Below are 20,467 nucleotides of genomic sequence, written 5' to 3'. Positions count from 1 at the left end.
AACTACATACAAATTATAAGCATAAAAATTAATATTAACTTTGAAAAACTACAGTATTAGTGAAATGATCGTTAACTGCAAAAAAAAACCATGTGGTCCAGGAGGGACGCTTAACAGGTTAAGACCTTAAATTTTTAAACATAAAAAAAAAATTTTAATCACTTATCAAAAAAGACCTCTCTGACCAGATTATAAAATATTTTTGTTGACTAAAATTATGCATTTCAATACTTTGCTGGGATTCATGTTCTATTCATTATAAGAGGATGAGATATATTACAATAAAAAAAAAATTCTTTATAGCATGAGACCCTTGGTTAATACTGGAAAGAGGTGCCAATCAAGCAAATAGACAAGAAAACAGCAACCTTGCCAAATCACCACACTTCTTAAGAATATGAAAACATGCATATACAGAAAAGTCAAACCCACTGGGAGTGAAAGGCAGAAGTGAACTTGCATGATTCACTGGAAAGTATTGAACAAAAAAAAAATCTACCTTTTAGCTAAAAATTACAAATATGGAAGTACAACAGTAATAACTCAGAATACAAAATTAATTCGTTCCAGAGAGCATACATATACCAAGGCACTTCCCCCAATTTTGGGGGGTAGCCGACATCAAATAAATGAAACAGAAAAGGGGATGTCTCCTCTCTACCTTCCTCCCAGCCTGACAAGGGACTCAACCGAGTTCGGCTGATAATGCTAGGGGTGCCACAGCCCACCCTCCCCGTTATCCACAACAGATGAAGCTTCATAACATTGAATCCCCTACTGCTGCTACCTCCGCAGTCATCTAAGTCACTGGAGGAAGCAGCAGGGCCTACCGGAACTGCGTCACAATCGCTCGCCATTCATTCCTATTTCTAGCACGCTCTCTTGCCTCTCTCACATCTATCCTTCTATCACCCAGAGCTTCCTTCACTCCATCCATCCACCCAAACCTTGGCCTTCCTCTTCTACTTCTCCCATCAACTCTTGCACTCATCACCTTCTTTAGCAGACAGCCATTTTCCATTCTCTCAACATGGCCAAACCACCTCAACACATTCATATCCACTCTAGCTGTTAACTCATTTCTTACACCCGTTCTCACCCTCACTACTTCGTTCCTAACCCTATCTACTCAAGATACACCAGCCATACTCCTTAGACACTTCATCTCAAACACATTCAATTTCAGTCTCTCCGTCACTTTCATTCCCCACAACTCTGATCCATACATCACAGTTGGTACAATCACTTTCACATACAGAACTCTCTTTACATTCATGCCCAACCCTCTATTTTTTACTACTCCCTTAACTGCCCCCAACACTTTGCATCCTTCATTCACTCTCTGACATACATCTGCTTCCATTCCACCATTTGCTGCAACAACAGACCCCAAGTACTTAAACTGATCCACCTCCTCAAGTACCTCTCCATTTAACATGACATTCAACCTCGCACCACCTTCCCTTCTCGTACATCTCATAACCTTACTCTTACCCACATTAACTCTCAACTTCCTCCTCTCACACACCCTTCCAAATTCTGTCACTAATCGGCCAAGCTTCTCTTCCGCGACTGCAACCAGTACAGTATCATCCGCAAACAACAACTGATTTACCTCCCATTCATGGTCTTTCTCGCCTACCAGCTTCAATCCTCGTCCAAGCACTCGAGCATTCACCTCTCTCTCCACTCCATCAACATACAAGTTAAACAACCACGGCGATATCACACATCCCTGTCTCAGCCCCACTCTCACCGGAAACCAATCGCTCACTTCATTTACTATCTTGACACACGCTTTACTACCTTTGTAGAAACTTTTCACTGCTTGCAACAACCTTCCACCAACTCCATATAACCACATCACATTCCACATTGCTTCCCTATCAACTCTATCATACACTTTCTCTAGATCCATAAACGCAACATACACCTCCTTACCTTTTGCAAAATATTTCTTGCATATCTGCCTGACTGTAAAAATCTGATTCATACAACCCCTACCTCTTCTAAAACCACCGTGTACTTCTAAGACTGCATTCTCTGTTTTATCCTTTCGTTCTGGAGAGGATTTCGTAAAATGATTTTTTCGTATAATAAGTCAATTTTACATGTAATTCGCCTAATTCGTTCCAAGCCTTACAAAAACATCACATTAAATCTTATTATAAAGCTATAACCACTATGAAATAGAGTCAAATACATATTAATCATTCAATACACCTAACCTAACCATTAATACCTGTAAATGAAGTAGATATTAGAACATGCAATAAAAAATGGAAAATACAAAAGTATGGAACTTTACCTTTCGACTGAGGCAATGTCCGAAAGTGAAAATGGGGGTAGAGGAGAGGGGCAAACGGCAGAAAACATTAAAACTTAATTTTAAAAAACACTCGTAATTAATTTCTTTTTTTCCTTTTCTTTATTTTTTTTTTTCACTTTACATTTTACACTTTCTAAATTTCATCATTTTCTTCTTCACTTCCACTTCTACGTTTTTTCGGATCACTTTGTCCTTCACCTTCCCCTTACCTTAGTAATGGACTGAAATATAACAATCCAATGAAGCTTGTTTCTGCCTACTTTTTAAAATGTTCATGAAATGATTCAGGCAAATGTCATTACATTGTGTATGAAAATGACCTGTGTGAACCTTTTTGGGGTGTTTCTATTCCGTGAAATCTGCCAATTTATGATGATAAGAGAGACTTTCCTTAATTTCTGCCATTGTCATAGTCATATCTATGTCCTCTTCCTCCTCCTCATCACCCAAGAACTGTTCCTGAATGACATTCAGTTGCATGGCCTCCAACTCCTTCAGGTAGTCCTTCGTAAGCTCATCTTGGTGCTCCTCGAGAAGCTCATTGATGTTGTCCTCATCGCCAACCAGCTCCATGGACCTCCCGAGTGAAAAGATTTCCTCAACTTCAGGTTGCGGAATAGATTCAGGATCGTCAATGGTTTTGGCTTCAACTAAACCTACGTCGAATTGAAGATGTGCCTCAAAAACCTCTTGCTAAGCTTGATCGAAGTCTGGGGCATATCCCAATATCAAAATGCTCCTTCCAAAATTCATGAAGGGTGAGGTTTGTGCAGTCAGTAATTTCGAAACATCTCTTAAAGAGATACTTTGTATGGAGCTTCTTGAAATTAGAAATCACTTGCTGATCCATGGGTTGGAGGAGAGGGGTGGTCTTAGGTGGAAGAAAGACAACCTTGATAAAGAGAATATTTTAGGAGGATCTCATCCTCAAGGCCAGGAGGGTGAGAATGGGCATTGTCCACACCAGCAGACATTTCAGAGGGAGGGGTTCTCTTCCAGATAACTTTTAACAGTCGGACCGAAAGAGGGGTTTACCCACTCAATGTAAAAATGTCTCGTTACCCAGGCTTTTGCATTCACTCTCCACATCACCGGAAGCTTATCCTTTAGCACTTTATGGGCATTGAAGGCTCTAGGACTCTCCGAATGATAGACCAGTAGGGGCTTGACCTCACAAACCCCACTGGCATTGGCACAGAGTACAAAAATAGGCCTGTCCTTCATAAGCTTATACTCGGCAGCTTCTTTTCTTCCACCATGATATAGATCCAACGAGGCTTTTTTTCCAAAAGAGCCCAGTTTTGTCCTAGTTGAAGACTTGCTGGGGAACGTAGCTTTCCTCGAGAGTTAACTTGTCAAATTTCTCAAAAAAGGCTTCAGTCACTTTCGTGCCTGAACTCGCAGCCTCACCACCGAATGAAAGCCAGTCCGTCTCTTGAATTTCTCAAACCACCTGCGTAGAGCCTTGAATTCTGGGGATACCTACTGCGATGTCCCTTCTCCTGCATCGTATTCGGCCGGAGCATGCACGAGATCACCAGAAATGGTGCTGGCATCATGGCAGATTATGATCCCAATGATTGTGTCTCCAGTGATTTTCTTGTCCTTGATACAAGGGAGAAGAAGTCTCTCTATCTCATCGTGGACGTGGCTCCTCCTACTAGAAAGGACAGTTACGCCCTTACAAGGAGTTGCTGCTTTGATGGCTTCCTTCTGCTTATGGATGGTGCCTATCGTCGACGTATTTCGGTCATACTCCTTAGCAATCACACTCAACTGCATGCCACTCTCATACTTCTTGATTGTCTCAAGCTTTGTCTGCATAGAAAGCATCCTCTTCTTCTTTCCTTGAACATCAGCAACATTCTTGGGATCCATGGCTAGAGTTACGGGTTGAATAAAGAATCATGAAAACTGTAAGTACGAAATTGAAGTCACCAATACCAATTAAATCTGAACGATAGAGTTACCAAACCAATGTGATTGAGGGATGTCGATACGTAGATGCTTGCCATTAGGAGAGCAGGATTTTATGGCAGAAACTTGCATCAGGGTAAGGAGATAACCAACTGGAGAACAGGAGCAGGACAACGGTGTCAAGTTTGAAGTTTGTGCGGCATGCAAATTTTAAAATTAATTTTCAGGCACTTGGACGAATTTTGTTTCGTATACATTTTTTTTTTTCGTAATACAAGGCAAAAAAAATTTTTGCTTGCCTTTTCATACATTAGTTTTTTGTATACAAAAACTTTTGTATCCTGAGGTGCTACTGTAATTTGTATTCTTCCTAACTACAAAGCTGGAATATCTGGAAACTAGCCAAAAACTTTTTACGTAAGGTATAACAACCCAACACTAGTCAGGGAGGATTAGGCACCCACTCACCCTAAGTATCATGTCACTTTTGATTGCAGACAGGACTTACCAGGGATAGGTGATGGTGCGCCAAGTGTGAGTAAAGAGCTTAGGTTTGTATAGTTAAGAAAAATACAAATTACTTCCAATTTGTCATTTGTTCCTTCCCACATAAAAACCTATCTCTCTTTACTAAAGCGACTCACCCCTAGATGGGTAGGTCAGAAACCCAACTGGCTGGGAACTTGACTTTGGTTACAACTGAGCTCGCACAAGTGTGAGAAGGGTACCCTGACACCTCATGAAATCTCGTTTTATTATGCAAGAGAGTTGACGGCCTGAGTAATTGTGATGAATGCGTGGAAACTAAGCACTGTGATTTGACCAGGTAAGGATATTGGAGTTGGTAACATTACTCTGCTTAACCTAGACATTGTCTGACTCCCCCTCGCAGGGAGTACAGGGATATAACAAACATATCGCATATTTCAGGCTACACAAGGAAAATTATTTTTACCTGCAGTCAGAGGTAGGCCAGCTTGAAGAGTCCTCCAGAGCTGTGCTCCAAGAGAGGGAAAGATAAAGGATGAAGAGGCTAGCCATTCTATCCATTCATTCCCGACTAACACCGGGTAACGTCTGTCCTCGACCAACTGCTACTTGTCCTGTAAGGGAGCTGAGGTAGCTTACACCACTTTTTGTGCTGCCATCAAAGGACCTATGGAGGATGTATCCAGGTTCCTGTGGGATACATCTTACAGGTACAGTAGTGGGTCATGAAGCTATACTGAAGCTTCTATTCATTTATTGAAGGACCTGCACCAGTGTAGTTCCTTTTCAATGCTAGGGACATAGTAATGCCCCTAACATTTTGAGCTCTGAGTCTACAATCTCGCTGAGGAGATTTAGAATTCAACACCTGTTTGATGACCCGCCAAATCTAGGCTGATATATTCTCGGTGACTCTCCTCTTGACCCTGCCAGTGCTTACAAACAGTCATTTGACATTCGGGCCTGCTCCAGTAGTTTGTTTGAGGTAGCGCCTCAGCACTCTCACGTGACATAGTAACGACTGATCAGGATCATTGGTTACATGACGGAGACTCGAAATCCAGAAAGGCCCAAACCTACACTCCACTTCAGTTGGATTCTGAGTCCTGGCAATGAACTCAAGAATGAAGTTGAGCATTACTTGCCACTATCCTCTTAAATGGGCTATGTCGAATGAGAGACACTGTCCTGTCCTTGCCTCTGGCATTCATGAGCGACCTTTAAACCTGTCAGTAGCTAACTACTTCATTACGAATTTAACAGCCTTTCCAGCTTCCACTAAAATCATACTCCTAGTTAAATGATGAATGGCTTGTATCCTAATAGGAAAACCTTTTATATATATAAAAAAAAGCCCTATAGAGAGTGAGAGATATACAAACTGTGATGACAAGATAGTTATTTTGATTCACATTTTTCGTTGGTACTACTGAACCAGCTTCCCGCAACTTACATCTCGGGACTAAGCAGGTTAGCAATAATGTAGCTGTTCTATGATGGGGAAAAGAGCAAGGGAAAATTCATATGTCTATTTTTAGGTCAAGAAGTTGGCACTACAGAATTAATAGCCTATCATTTGAAGGTAAGATTAAAAAACATATTTTTTTTTTATTATAGAGCTGAAACTCCGCCCCTTACGGATCCCACACCCCAAGTTAACACAAGTAGTCCAAACTCAGACTGTGTCAGCTTCCTCAAGAATAGCACAAACCCTAACTTTGTGGATTTCATGAAATTTGCAGCCCATAAAGATGAAAATATCGATCCGGACAATGTCCTCTTTATTGAATCGAACAAAAGGGACTCAACGCTTAGGCAATATGATTCGGCTGTTAAGAAACTAGCGGAATTCTTAAAGAATTCAGACGTTATTCAAATGACCCCTAACTTGGCCATTTCGTTTTTCAGGTCCCTGTTCGAAAAAGGCCTAGCCACTAGTACTATCACCACAATTAAGTCCGCCCTGAAATGACAAATTCGAAGATAATTTGTATTTTTCCTAACCATACAAACCTTAGCTATTTACAGAGGGTTTACCTTTTAGCGCCGCTGAAATGACGAGCCAATAGTTTTAACGCAGGTTAATTAGCGGGGGGTGGGGAAGGGTAGCTTGCTACCCTTCCCCCCTCCACACACCGGTGACTTGCTTCACTTCACTTAGAGGTAGGACTTGACTTGGGGGTCAGGGACGGCGGGCACATATGTGTAAATAGCTAAGGTTTGTATGGTTAGGAAAAATACAAATTATCTTCGAATTTGTCATTTGTTCCGTAACCGAAATACAAACCACGCTATTTACAGAGGGTGACTTACCCCTTAGGAAGGGTGGAAAGTCCCCAGCCTAAATGACTTCGGCTTGCCCAGGGGCTCGATCCCTCAGTGAGCAGCACTAGAGAGAGGGAGCCCCTGTACCTCACAAGTTCCTAGCATCGCTAGGAACGAGTGGCCTACATAAGCAGTGTGAGGAGGAGAGTGTGACTCGTCCTATAAAGTTGACCTTGAGACCTTCAGATAGGAATTCTAGGATAGGACGTTCCCCATACCACCTCGTCAGGGTATGGGAGACGCAACAGTATTAAGCTTAATACTAGGAGCACAAAGAAGCATGGGTTACCTGCAGAGGGCGAGGTCAGCTATGCGAGGACCAGGATGCTGCTTCCCCAAGAGAGGGGAGAATGAAGAAAGAAGTAAGGGTCAGACATACTCTTTCATTCACGCAGACTAAGACCGGGTAACAACGCCCTCAACCTACTGCTACTTGTCCAAAAAGGAGCCTGAGGTTAGACCAACTGTTGTGCAGCCACCACAGGGCCGATAGAAAACTAATCGAGGCTCCTGTGGATCACGTCTTGCAGGTAGTGGGCTGTGAAGGTCGTTTGACGCTTCCAGACCCCAGCTTGAAGTACCTGCGTCACAGAGAAGTTTCTCTTGAAGGCCAGGGATGTAGCAATACCCCTGACATCGTGGGCCCGAGGGCAACGTGACGGAGGAGGGTCAGGATTCAGGGCATGGTGGATAACCCTTCGAATCCAAGCTGAGATGGTGTTCCTGGTGACCCTCCTCTTTGTCCTGCCTGTGCTCACAAACAAAGCTCGCACATGAGGACGGACTGCAGCCGTTCTCTTCAAGTAGTGCCTCAGACACCTCACTGGACATTGTAGCAGCTGGTCTGGGTCGCTTGTTACAGAACGGAGACTCGCGATCCTAAAAGAGTCGAACCGAGGATCCGGCACTCCAGGATTCTGAGTCTTGGCCACAAACTCAGAGACGAACCTGAACGTTACCTCCTCCCATCCCCTTGAATGGGCGATGTCGTACGAGAGACCATAAAGTTCACTAACTCGCTTGGCCGAAGCCAAGGCGAGTAGGAAAGCCGTCTTCCAAGACGGGTGGCGATCGGAGGACTGGCGTAATGGCTCGAAGGGAGGTCTCTTAAAAGAGACCTGAGGACTCGAACCACGTTCCAAGGAGGGGGTCTCACTTCCGACTGGGGGGCAGGTAAGCTCATAGCTACGTATGAGTAAAGAGAGCTCTAGCGATGAAGAAATATCCACGCCCTTCAATCTGAAGGCCAAGCTTAAGGCTGAGCGATAGCCTTTCACTGCCAAGACAGAAAGGCGCATTTCTTCTCGCAGATACACGAGGAAGTCCGCTATTGCAGGAATAGTGGCATCGAGTGGAGAGATACCCCTTCCACGACACCAACCACAAAAGACTCTCCACTTTGCTTGGTAGACTCCCTCAGAGGACCTTCGCAGGTGCCGAGACATTCTCTCCGCAACCTGTTGCGAAAAGCCTCTCTCCGCGAGGAGACGCTGGGTAGTCTCCAGGCGTGAAGCCGAAGCGAGGCTACGGCCCTGTGAGGGACGCCGGAGTGGGGTTGTCTGAGAAGCTCGTGTCATGGAGGAAGCTCCCTTGGGAGATCCGTCAGGAGTTGCAGAAGGTCCGGAAACCATTCCGCGTGATGCCATAGCGGAGCTACCAGAGTCATGGAACAGTTGACCGATAGTCTGGTCCTGTTGAGCACCCTTCTCATCAGACAGAACGGTGGGAAGGCGTACACGTTGATGTTGTCCCACCGTTGTTGGAAAGCATCTTGCCAGAGTGCCTTGGGGTCCGGGACTGGTGAACAGTACAGGGGCAGCTCTAAGTTCAAGGCTGTCGTGAACAAGTCCACAGTCGGGGAACCCCACAAAGTCAGGACTTTGTTGGCTATCTGAGGATCCAAAGACCACTCGGTACTCACTATCTGCGAAGCCCTGCTCAGACTGTCGGCGAGCACATTCCTCTTGCCAGGAATGAAGCGAGCTGACAGTGTTATCGAGTGGGTCTCGGTCCACCTCAGAGTCTCTACTGCAAGATGGGATAGCTGTTGCGAAAAAGTGCCTCCCTGCTTGTTGATATAAGCCACTACCGTGGTGTTGTCGCTCATCACCACCACGGAGTGACCCGCCAGGGACCGTTGGAACTGCTGAAGAGCCAGAAAGACAGCCTTCAATTCTAGCAGGTTGATGTGTAGGCACTTTTCTGATTCTGACCAAAGGCCTGAGGCCCTCTGGTTCAGAACGTGCGCCCCCACCCTTCTTTTGACGCGTCCGAAAACAGAGTCAATTCCGGGGGGAGGACGAGAAGACTCACTCCCTTCCGCAGGTTCTCGTCGGCCAGCCACCACCGCAAGTCCGTCTGTTCCAGAGACCCCATTGGGATCAGAATGTCCGGGGAATCGGATCCTTGATTCCACCGGGACTTGAGCCGCCATTGAAGGGATCTCATCCTGAGGCGGCTGTTTGGAACCAGATGGGCCAGGGAGGATAGGTGGCCTAAGAGATGTAACCACGATTGGGCGGGGAGTTCTTTTCGCCTGAGGAAGGGTTCTGCCACCCTCCTCAGCCTTGCTATCCGGTCGTCTGATGGAAAGGCTTTGTGGAGATTGGTGTCTATTAGCATGCCTAGATAAACCAGTCGTTGGGACGGCTGCAGAGAGGACTTCTCGAGGTTTACCACGATACCCAGATCCTGGCAAAGATCCAGAAGCCTGTCTCGGTGCCAAAGAAGGGTCGACTCCGAGTCTGCTAGGATCAGCCAATCGTCCAGGTAACGAAGGAGACGAATGCCGTTCCTGTGCGCCCAAGATGAAATCAGGGTGAACACTCTGGTGAACACATGAGGAGCCGTGGAGAGACCGAAACACAGCACCTTGAACTGGTAGATCTTGTTGTCTAGGCAGAATCTCAGGTACTTCCTGGAAGACGGATGGATTGGGATCTGGAAGTACGCGTCCTTTAGATCCAGTGTACACATGAAGTCTTGTGGTCTCACCGCAAGTCTGACCGTGTCTGCTGTCTCCATGCTGAACCGGGTTTGTTTGACAAACCTGTTCAGAGCTGAGAGATCGATGACGGGTCTCCAGCCTCCAGTAGCCTTCTCTACAAGAAAGAGTCGACTGAAGAAGCCTGGGGAGCCGTCCACGACCTCCTGGAGAGCACCCTTCTCGAGCATGGTCTCGACTTCGGCCTAAAGGGCCAGCCCCTTTGCCGATCCCGTGGCATAGGAGCTCAACGACACTGGATTCGCTGTCAGGGGAGGTTGAGATGTTGTGAACGAGACGCGATAACCTTGGCCGATCACAGAGACCGTCCAAGCATCGGCCCCGTGTTGCTGCCACCTGCGGACGCAACGCTGAAGGCATTCCCCCACAGGTGGACATGCAGGGGGACTGCCACCCCTAGGGCTTGCGGCCGCGGCCGCCACCCCTAGGAGTCTTGCCTCCCCTGGAGGACTTACCGCCCCTCTTGACCTTGGCTGGAAAGGGCTGAGGCTTAGACACCACTTTCTTAGCTGCCAGTGCCTGTTTGGGAGCCTTACGAGGCTGTTGCTGCTGTTGTAGCGGGGCTGGAGGCTTATAGGGCCGAGTTGTAAGGGCCCTGTGGAGGAGGGAGTCCATGCTGGATTTCCTCCAACTCTCAGCTGTTCGCTCCATGTCTTGAGGCACAAACAGGCTCTCCCCCAGAAGGGAAGCATGTCGGAGCCTACACACATCTACGGCGGGGACCTTCGGATGGAATCTCTCGGACACAGCATCGCGACGCTTCAACACCGAGTTGGCCCACAGAGTGGTAACCTGGTGCGCCAAAAACTCGATGGAGCGGGTGCCCGAGAGCAAGAAGGTCTCCAGGGCCTTCCTATTGGTCTCCTTGGACAAGTCCTCCGATCGCAATAGGATGCCCAGAGATCCTAGCCAGAAATCCAGCCACGAAGTGGCCTGCATGGCACACTTAGAGACCTTCTCGTGGTTAAGGATCTCTGCCGCCGAGAACGACACCTGCCGGGCAGAGAGTTTCTCAAGGGGAACTCCCTTCGCCAGCTCCTCCACAGAGTGATGGAGAGGAAGAGCGAGGTTGTGCTCACCCAGGATCTCGAAATACCTCCTCTGCTGGAGGCGAGGAGGAGGGATGAGCTTGTTCCCGGCAGTGGAACGACTGGAGGAGGCAAGAAGTGCAAGCTGAGCGTTGGCCCTACCCCTGGCACTCTTCAGCCCCCGAGACCAGGGCAGAGCTGCACTGGTCTTAGGGGCCTTCCGAACGTCAAACACTTCATCCAGAATCGTGTCTTTGCCTTCACAGGGGGCGATGACTGGATCTGTAAGCCCGTTAAGTTGCCTTATCAGGCTTAGGACCTGCCAGAAGGCATGTTCGGATTCTTGCTGTTCTCCTCCCTGCGGGCTGGCAGCTAAGTCTCCTACCCCAGGAACCTCTTCCTGGGGTGATACGTGGACATTCCCCTGGGTAGTCGTGGGCTCCTGACGAATCCTTGCAGAGGATTTAGGGACAGTCTTGGAATCCTTGGATTCCCTCCTGGGAGGGATACAGGATCCCAACAACGAGGTTCGAGGGGCCCCTTCCTCACGAGACGATTCTCCTGCCTGAAGCGAAGTCTCCCCCCCTGGTGCCGAGGGGAAGACTACCGTCCCACTGGACTCACCTGAGGACGGAAAGGCCTCGTCCACGGGAGAAGGAGAGAGTACTCGTGCAGGAGAAGGGACCTTCGCGACCGACCTCTTGGGAACCAACGTCGCCCTGGGGGAAGTCACCACGAAGTCCACTCCTCTCTTTCTCTTCAGCGTAGGAGAGACAGCCGTTGGTTTGTTACCCTGGCCGGCGAGTGCTGGTTTCATAACCCTCACTAACGCCCGTGCCAGAGGACCAAACCAAGTCTGCTGCTCCAAGGACACAGTCCGAAATCCTCGCTAAAGGGAAAGGGATCGGGCGATCGTTTGGAGTGGACACGACGGTACCTGCCTGAAAAGAAGGTGGGGAAGAATGGTGTACTAACCTCTCCTCGTCCTGCACTACCAACCTGTGTTTGGATGGAGGTGATCCCGAGTGCCGTCTAGGAGCACGCGTTCCTGCTGCTACCACTGGCTGCGGAATTCGCCGCGAACGATGGTCGCGCGAGGGCGAATGGTCGCGCGAAGGCGAATGGTCGCGCGGGCGCGCAGGTGGACGATCGCGTGGGCGCACAGGCGAGCGGTCGCGCGGGTGAGTGGTCGCGCGGGTGAGTGGTCGCGCGGGCGCGCAGGCGAGCGGTCGCGCGGGCGAGTGGGCGCGATAGTGGGCAGGTAAATGAACGCGTGTCCGAGGCGACGAACGCAAGCGTTGGCGCGACGGCGAGGGAACGCGCTGCCGCGTAGGTGAGGAAGATCGCTGGCGATGTAGATCCACAGGCGATCGATGACGAGCTGGTGAGTGCAGTCGCTCAAGTTGGCGATGGCGCGATGTGGCATGTCGACGCACTGGCGTGCGATGGTGAGCAGCATGCGCAGGTGAATGACCGCGTAATGGCAAGCTATGGCGAGCAGCATGCGCAGGTGAATGATCGCGTGATGGGGTGCGATGGTGATCAGCATCCGCAGGAGGGCGATCGTGCAGGGGCGAGCGATGGCGAGCAGCATGCGCAGGAGGGCGATCGTGCAGGGCGAGCGATGGCGAGCAGCATGCGCAGGCGGGCGATCGCGCGATGGCGAGCTAGAAGCTGGCGAACCATGTTCCTTCAGGAGCATTGGAGAACGTTGGCGCGCTAGCTGTCGCTGTTGAATAGGCGATACTAAGATCGCCTGTGCGCGCTGGCAAGCAGGTGAACGCTGGCGAGGAGGTAATCGCTGGCGCGTAGGTGATCGCTGGCGAGCTGGAGATCGCTGGCGAGCAGAAGGTCGACGCGTGTCATGTGAAAGGACAGGTGGCGCGGCGCGTTCACGAGCAGGAACTGGGAGATCGCTGGCGCGTTGGCGAACATGTGTTTTTGACACACGCGCAGCACGATGTTGCGTAGCCACAGGACCAGGCAGATGGTGAGCAGGGAGCTCAGCAGGAACTAAAGGTGGCCAGAGACCGCAGGGCGATGGTCCTCAAATGAGCGCTGACGCTCGGAAGAGAGCTGACGAGCAGGAGAGCGCTGGCGAGGGGGGCGAACATCAGGAGAGAGCCGACGAGCAGGTGAGCGTCGGCGAGCAGGAGATCGTCGACGAGCAGGAGAGCGCTGAAGGTCAGGAGAGCGCTGGCAAGCAGGAGAGCGCTTGTGCGCTAGCACTGCTCGCGTAAGGGAAGGATCCCTTAGCCCCGAAGGGACCGTTGCCCGTCAGGTGACGAGTTCTCCAGAAGGCGAAGATCTGGCAGGAGATGGTGAGCGGTCTGTAGAGAGGTTCAAGGAAGGCGGAGCTGTAGGTTGAGGCTGACGAGGAGAGTCCCCCCCGGAGGATGAAGACCCAAAAAGGCACCTCTTAGTCCCCCTGTAAGGGGAAGGGAGGCCCTTGTGGCGTAGCGGACAGTGAGCCTTACGGCGGAGGCGGCCTCGGGGAAGATCGTCGGGACCATCAGTCCTCCGAAGGGGAGTCTCCGTCAAAGCACTTCCATCAGAAGGAAGCTGAGCAGCAGCCGAGACCGAAGGACTCACTTCCCCCTTCGAAGGATGTACGGAAGGAGGAGGAGAGCCTTTAGCACCATCACCCGCAACAGCACCTGCGGCGGATTGCCCAGCCACGTCGGAGGCCTCTGTCACCACGACGTCGACAATAGACAGAGGGTCTACCTCTGCTAACGCCGGCGACTGCTTAACAGCGGCCCCCAACGAGACAAGGTCAATAAGAGCGACCCTGGAGGGCAAGCCCTTAAGCCCCAGGGACGACCAAATCTGTAAAAGATCATCACTGGATAAGGCATTATCAATAACCTCCCCCGGAGGAGGAGGGGGAACCGCCTCGCTATGGGAGGCGACGCCCTCTCCCCCCACCGAAGGTCGGGAAACAGAACAAGGGCCTGCGCTCCCACTCGGCCGACTCTCCTTAGGAGGCGGACGAGGGGGAGCTTCGGAGGAGGTTTGGGCGGCGGAAGAAGAGTCCCGAGAACCTTCCTCCTTCAAGGCTAACCCCGGAGGAGAACGGTCTCTCTTGGACTTCTTCTTACGCCGACGGCCAAACCTCTCCCACTGGGAGGCAGGCAGACCACTCCCTGCACTCATGGCACATGTTCTCCTGGTCACACCGTCGGCCCCGACATTGAGGGCAGAGGGTGTGCGGATCCGTATTCACGTCCGACATGAAAGTCCCACAAGGACGACCGGCAACTCCAGGGCATGTACGCATCGTAAATAATATAGAAGAAATAACTGAAGGTCAACTTCCAACCAACACACACGCTGAAAAGAAAGAGCAGAAAATTAAAGTCTGTCACGAGGGCGATGAGCAGACACGTCTGATCACCGCCAAGCCAAAAGTGAAGTGAAGCAAGTCCCCAGTGTGTGTGGAGGGGGGAGGGGTAGCAAGCTACCCTTCCCCACCCCCCGCTAACTAGCGCGGGGGTAATTAACCCTCGTTAAAACTATTGGCTCGTCATTTCAGCTGCGCTAAAAGGTAAACCCTCTGTAAATAGCGTGGTTTGTATTTCGGTTACGGAACAAAAAGATTTTTCAGGTGGGCTTCAATATTAACTTGGCAGTTTCCTATTTTTCATCCATTCCTAAAGCCTGTGCTAGGCTTAGACCTTCTATCCGTCCACAAAAGGTCTCATGGTTTCTAAATGATGTTTTAAAACTGGCATCGGACACCAATAACGAATCCTGCTCATACATTTCGCTTCTTAGAAAGACCCTATTTCTTACAGCCATGGCCTCAGGTGCCAGAATTTCAGAATTAGCAGCTCTCTCCTGTAATCCTGAAAACCTAGATTTCCTACCATCAGGGGAAGTACTACTCTCCTCGGATAGAACTTTCCTAGCTAAAAATGAAGACCCTCAAAACGGATGATCTCCATGGAAGATTATCCCTCTTCCACATGATGCTTCTCTGTGTCCAGTAGTGACTCTTAGGGCCTTTTTAGCTAGATCTGTCACACGCTCATCTGGTCCCTTGTTCGTCAGGGAACAAGGAGGCAGTATCTCCATTCAAGGAATTAGACAGCAAATACTTCACTTCATTAAGCAAGCTAATCCGGAATCTTTTCCCCATGCACATGATATCCGAGCAGTAGCCACTTCAATTAATTATTTTCAAAATATAAACTTTGATGAGCTTAAAAAGTATACAGGTTGGAAATCTCCTATGGTTTTTAAACGCCACTATTTAAAGAACTTACAGGCCCTAGAATTTTCTACTATTGCAACTGGGAGTGTCATCTCCCCAGAGTAACCTTCCGTTTCTTCCATTTCGTCCAACTCTCTTTCTTCTCCCTCCTACCTGCCACTCTCACCAAGATGCCTCTCACCTCTGTGGATGGGATTTAGCTTCCCTAGTATCTACTGTTATGTCATTTGTACATTGTTCATTTGTCGTTTTGTTTATGAGATGTATATAGTCTTACTCTTAGGTATTCATTCCATTTATTACCAATTTTATACTTAAGGTTTTTGAAATTTGTGATAGTTGTATTACATTTCTTCATTTCATTTAGTAAACCTTCTACATGTACATGATGTTTTTTAATTCCCCTTTATTGTTTTGATACTTATGGGCTTGGAAGGCATTCTCTTGTATATTTTCACCGGGCGACACAGGTCGACTCAGAAAAGGGATTTTGACGAAGGAAAAATCTATTTCTGGGGAGGGACCTGTGTCGCCCGGTGAAACCCTTCCCTGTTTTTTCCCTTCCCTTTCCTTTCCAAGCCATTTTAGTCACACAGAAGGATGTCAGATGGCGCTGGTGTTGGGCGTCGGTGGGGTGGTTCAAGTTGGTATGGTTAGGACCGCTGTGTCGGTTCACCGCACGTATATTGACGAAGGAATACTCTAAATGGAAGACGACCTGTGAATAGTGGTTTTCACACGCCCTTTCTTTATACACGACGCCCTTAGGGGTGCTCGCGCGAGGGTAGTAACCTCTGCATTCCATGCTTTAACTTTCTCTGGTATATTTGGAAATTATTTATATCAGAAAAGTGACAAGAAGTACCTTTTCACCAGGTGACACAGGTCCCTCCCCAGAAATAGATTTTTCCTTCGTCAAAATCCTTTAAATGTTGAACAAAAGGATATTTCTCATCCTTTCAAAAAGAAGTATCATTAAATGTTTATCTTAATTTTTATATAAAATCATTTTTGTAACAATTATATTTTTGCAGGATATAATCTATAAGAATAAACATTACAGTATACAATTCATAATTTTCTATCAACTATCTCCAAGACTGGCATAGTTGAAACATGCAATGAGACTTGATGAGCAACAGCAGGTAAGAATTCTAGCATACAGGGGAATTGACAGAAGTCGCGTAGGACGGCTAATGAAAACATCACAGATGAAGATTCATAACACTGAATCCCCTACTGATACTACCTACGAGGTCATCCAAGGCGACCGGAGGAAGCAGCAGGGCCTACCGGAACTGCGTCACAATCGCTCGCCATGCATTCCTATTTCTAGCACGCTCTCTTGCCTCTCTCACATCTATCCTCCTATCACCCAGAGCTTTCTTCACTCCCTCCATCCTGGGTACCCAAACCTTGGCCTTCCTCTTGTACTTCTATCAACTCTTGCATTCATCACCTTCTTCAGCAGACAGCCATTTTCCATTCTCTCAACATGGCCAAACCAACTCAACACATTCATATCCACTCTAGCTGCTAACTTATTTCTTACACCCATTTACATTTAATCTCATGAAAGATAAAAAACAAAAAACAAAAAAAAGATGAAAAACATTCCAAATAATGGAGTTATTCAGTTTGTTACTATTTTTGAAACTCACCTGACAGATAGAAGAGTTTTGCACCAGGATAGAGCTCAACCTGAAATCTGTGCTTCAGAACTTTCTTTTTTTTCTTCATAGCTTTGTTGTCTTTCATCATATCCAAATGATTCAAGATCTAAAATGGAAAAAAAATAAAGATCTTAAAAATGAGGGGAACCACTATAAGGTTAAAATTTCCAACCAAGCCCAATATATGCAGACTATAAACTCAATTCTAAAATTCTGCAAGTAACAAAATTACTTGGCACAAAGAGCTAAAGAGCTAATAAATACCGAAGAAATGCCAATCAAAATTTCTAGCAGAGATCAATTCATACTTACACCCATGACACGAGGAGTTCCATGAGCACGGCATATTTCTAAAAACTCAAATACTTCCATTTCAATACCAAACGTAGCATCAATCAGCATCAATACAATATCTGATACTTTAGCAATATCTATCATACAGTTGACATCATTGTTGACTTCTATAAAAGTAACTCTTCGCTTCTTTCCTGAAAAATACATAAGCAACTATTACCAATAGTACACTAGCACTGCAACTGTGATGAAGTAAAATAGTTCAAATAAAAATTCATAAGAAAACCGAATGCAAAAAAACAACATCATAGATAAATGAATTAGTGTATACTAGATAGGAATTAAAAAATATTTGAGTATCTAAAATATGACAGTGTCGGTAGGCCTCTTATTAAAGTTTTCATAGAATTTATGATATAAATATCTAAGCAGAACTATGTTATCAACAAATTTTCAAGTTGTTAATTCCTACATTTTTTCTATCTGAATTTTAAGAGATGGGGACTCCTTATCTAACTCCTTTCTCAATTGGAATTTTCTCACTATCTTTAAGTAGTTTTAAGAGAGTTGTAATTCCCATATAGATATCTTCAAGTGTTCTTAAATAATATTCATCTACTTTTCCTTGAAGGGGTTTCATTACTGCTGAAGTTTTGACAGAATCAAAAGGTTTCTCATAGTCTATAAATGCCATACATAATGGTTTGTCATATTCTGATGATTTCTCCCTTAGCTAATCAACTATATGGATATAGTCAGTTGTTGAATACCATTCTCTAAAGCCTGCCTGCTAGCTTAGTTGATTAAAGTCTAGATGCCTTTCTATTCGGCCTTACAAGATCTTGGTAAATATTATATATATCAATAAGTAAACTTATTGGGGGGTAATTTTTCAGGTCTTTTGCGTCTCCCTTTTTGGGAAATATGATATTTTAATTATAAAATAAATTTTTGAATATACTTACCCGGTGAATATATAATAGCTGCTGCTCCAGCGGCTCGACAGAAAACACACAAAAACTCGCGAGCGATCGCTATGAAGGTTGCGGGTGTGCCCACCAGCGCCAACTATCGGCCAGATACCGCATATGCATGTAAACAAGCCTCAATTCTTCTCATCCCGCTGCGTCTCTATTGGGGAGGAAGGGAGGGCCTTTAATTTATATATTCACCGGGTAAGTATATTCAAAAATTTATTTTATAATTAAAATATCATTTTTAAATATTTAACTTAGCCGGTGAATATATAATAGCTGATTCACACCCATGGTGGTGGGTAAAGACCAGAGTTAATTAAGTTTACAGCGTATATGCTTAGAGTTTTTGACAGTTATAACATAACAAAACCCAAATATATAGGTACCTGGTAAGGAAGTTGACTTAGACGATTACTCTGCCTTGTTAGTCTGTCTTCCTCACGAAGCCCAGCGATCCTCTTAGGATGCTGAAAGACTCCCAGGAGCTGAAGTATCAAGGGCTGCAACCCATACAACAGGACCTCATCAAACCCCTAATCTGGGCGCTCTTAAGAAATGACTTTGACCACCCGCCAAATCAACCAGGATGCGAAAGGCTTCTTAGCCTTCCGTACAACCCAAAAACAAGATTAAAAACATTTCAAGAGACAGATTAAAAGGATATTGGAATTAGGGTAATGTAGTGGTAGAACCCTCACCCACTACTGCACTCGCTGCAACGAATGGACCCAGTGTGTAGCAGTCCTCGTAAAGAGTCTGGACATCTTTTAAGTAAAATGACGCGAATACCGACTTGCTTCTCCAAAAGGTCGCGTCCATAATACTTTGCAGAGATCTATTTTGCTTAAAGGCCACGGAGGTTGCTATAGCTCTTACTTCGTGCGTCTTAACCTTAAGCAAACATCGGTCTTTCTCATTCAAGTGAGAATGAGCCTCTCGTATTAAAAATCTGATAAAATATGACAAAGCATTCTTTGACATAGGCAATGATGGTTTCTTAACTGAGCACCATAATGCCTCAGATCTACCTCGTAATGACTTAGTACGGGCTAAGTAGAACTTAAGAGCTCTAACTGGACATAGCACTCTCTCCAGTTCGTTGCCTACGATCTCTGATAAGCAAGGTATATCAAAAGATTTAGGCCAAGGACGAGAAGGCAGTTCATTTTTGGCCAGGAAACCAAGTTGAAGTGAACATGTGGCTTTTTCTGTAGAAAAGCCGATGTTCTTACTGAAGGCATGAAGTTCACTGACCCTTTTTGCCGAAGCCAAGCACACTAGGAAAAGTGTCTTGAGGGTGAGATCCTTCAGGGAGGCTGAATGTAATGGCTCAAACCTGTCTGACATGAGGAACCTTAGGACCACGTCTAAGTTCCATCCAGGAGTCGCCAAACGACGTTCCTTAGAGGTCTCGAAAGACTTAAGGAGATCTTGGAGATCTTTATTGTTGGAAAGATCTAAGCCTCTATGACGAAAGACCGAAGCCAACATGCTCCTGTAGCCCTTAATCGTGGGAGCTGAGAGGGAGCGAACATTTCTCAGATGTAAGAGAAAATCTGCGATTTGGGCTACAGAGGTACTGGACGAGGACACAGATGCTGACTTGCACCAGTCTCGAAAGACTTCCCACTTCGACTGGTATACTCTAATGGTAGAAGCTCTCCTCGCTCTTGCAATCGCACTGGCTGCCTCCTTCGAAAAGCCTCGAGCTCTTGAGAGTCTCTCGATAGTCTGAAGGCAGTCAGACGAAGAGCGGGGAGGCTTTGATGAACATTCTTTACGTGGGGCTGACGTAATAGATCTACCCTTAGAGGAAGACTTCTTGGAAAGTCTACCAGCCATCGAAGTACCTCGGTGAACCACTCTCTCGCGGGCCAGAGGGGAGCAACCAACGTCAACCTTGTCCCTTCGTGAGAGGCGAACTTCTGCAGTACCTTGTTGACAATCTTGAATGGTGGGAATGTATATAAGTCCAGATGAGACCAATCTAGTAGAAATGCGTCTATGTGTATTGCTTCTGGATCTGGGACTGGAGAGCAATAGATTGGAAGCCTCTTGGTCATCGAGGTGGCAAAGAGGTCTATGGTGGGTTGACCCCAAGTCGCCCAAAGACTCTTGCACACGTCCTTGTGGAGGGTCCATTCCGTGGGAATCACCTGACCCCTCCGACTGAGACAGTCTGCCAAGACGTTCAAGTCCCCCTGGATAAATCTCG

The 20,467-nt window shown here is 47.0% G+C and overlaps 1 protein-coding gene across 2 annotated transcripts in view; it reads right to left on the bottom strand.

The window, feature by feature from the left end:
* Window positions 1-20,467, bottom strand: part of LOC137653751 (ribosome biogenesis protein BMS1 homolog) — a 254,922-nt gene that overhangs the window by 169,504 nt on the left and 64,951 nt on the right. For both annotated transcript variants that reach the window (XM_068387387.1, XM_068387378.1), the window contains 2 exons: window positions 17,294-17,469; window positions 16,970-17,087 (listed from right to left, as the gene is read on the bottom strand). In XM_068387387.1, the coding sequence (XP_068243488.1) occupies window positions 16,970-17,087; window positions 17,294-17,469 (294 nt within the window). The remainder of the gene's footprint in view (window positions 1-16,969; window positions 17,088-17,293; window positions 17,470-20,467) is intronic.

Source organism: Palaemon carinicauda, chromosome 1, assembly GCF_036898095.1.
Source record: "Palaemon carinicauda isolate YSFRI2023 chromosome 1, ASM3689809v2, whole genome shotgun sequence".
Lineage (NCBI taxonomy): Eukaryota > Metazoa > Arthropoda > Malacostraca > Decapoda > Palaemonidae > Palaemon > Palaemon carinicauda.
This window is presented reverse-complemented; position numbering and strand designations above follow the sequence as displayed.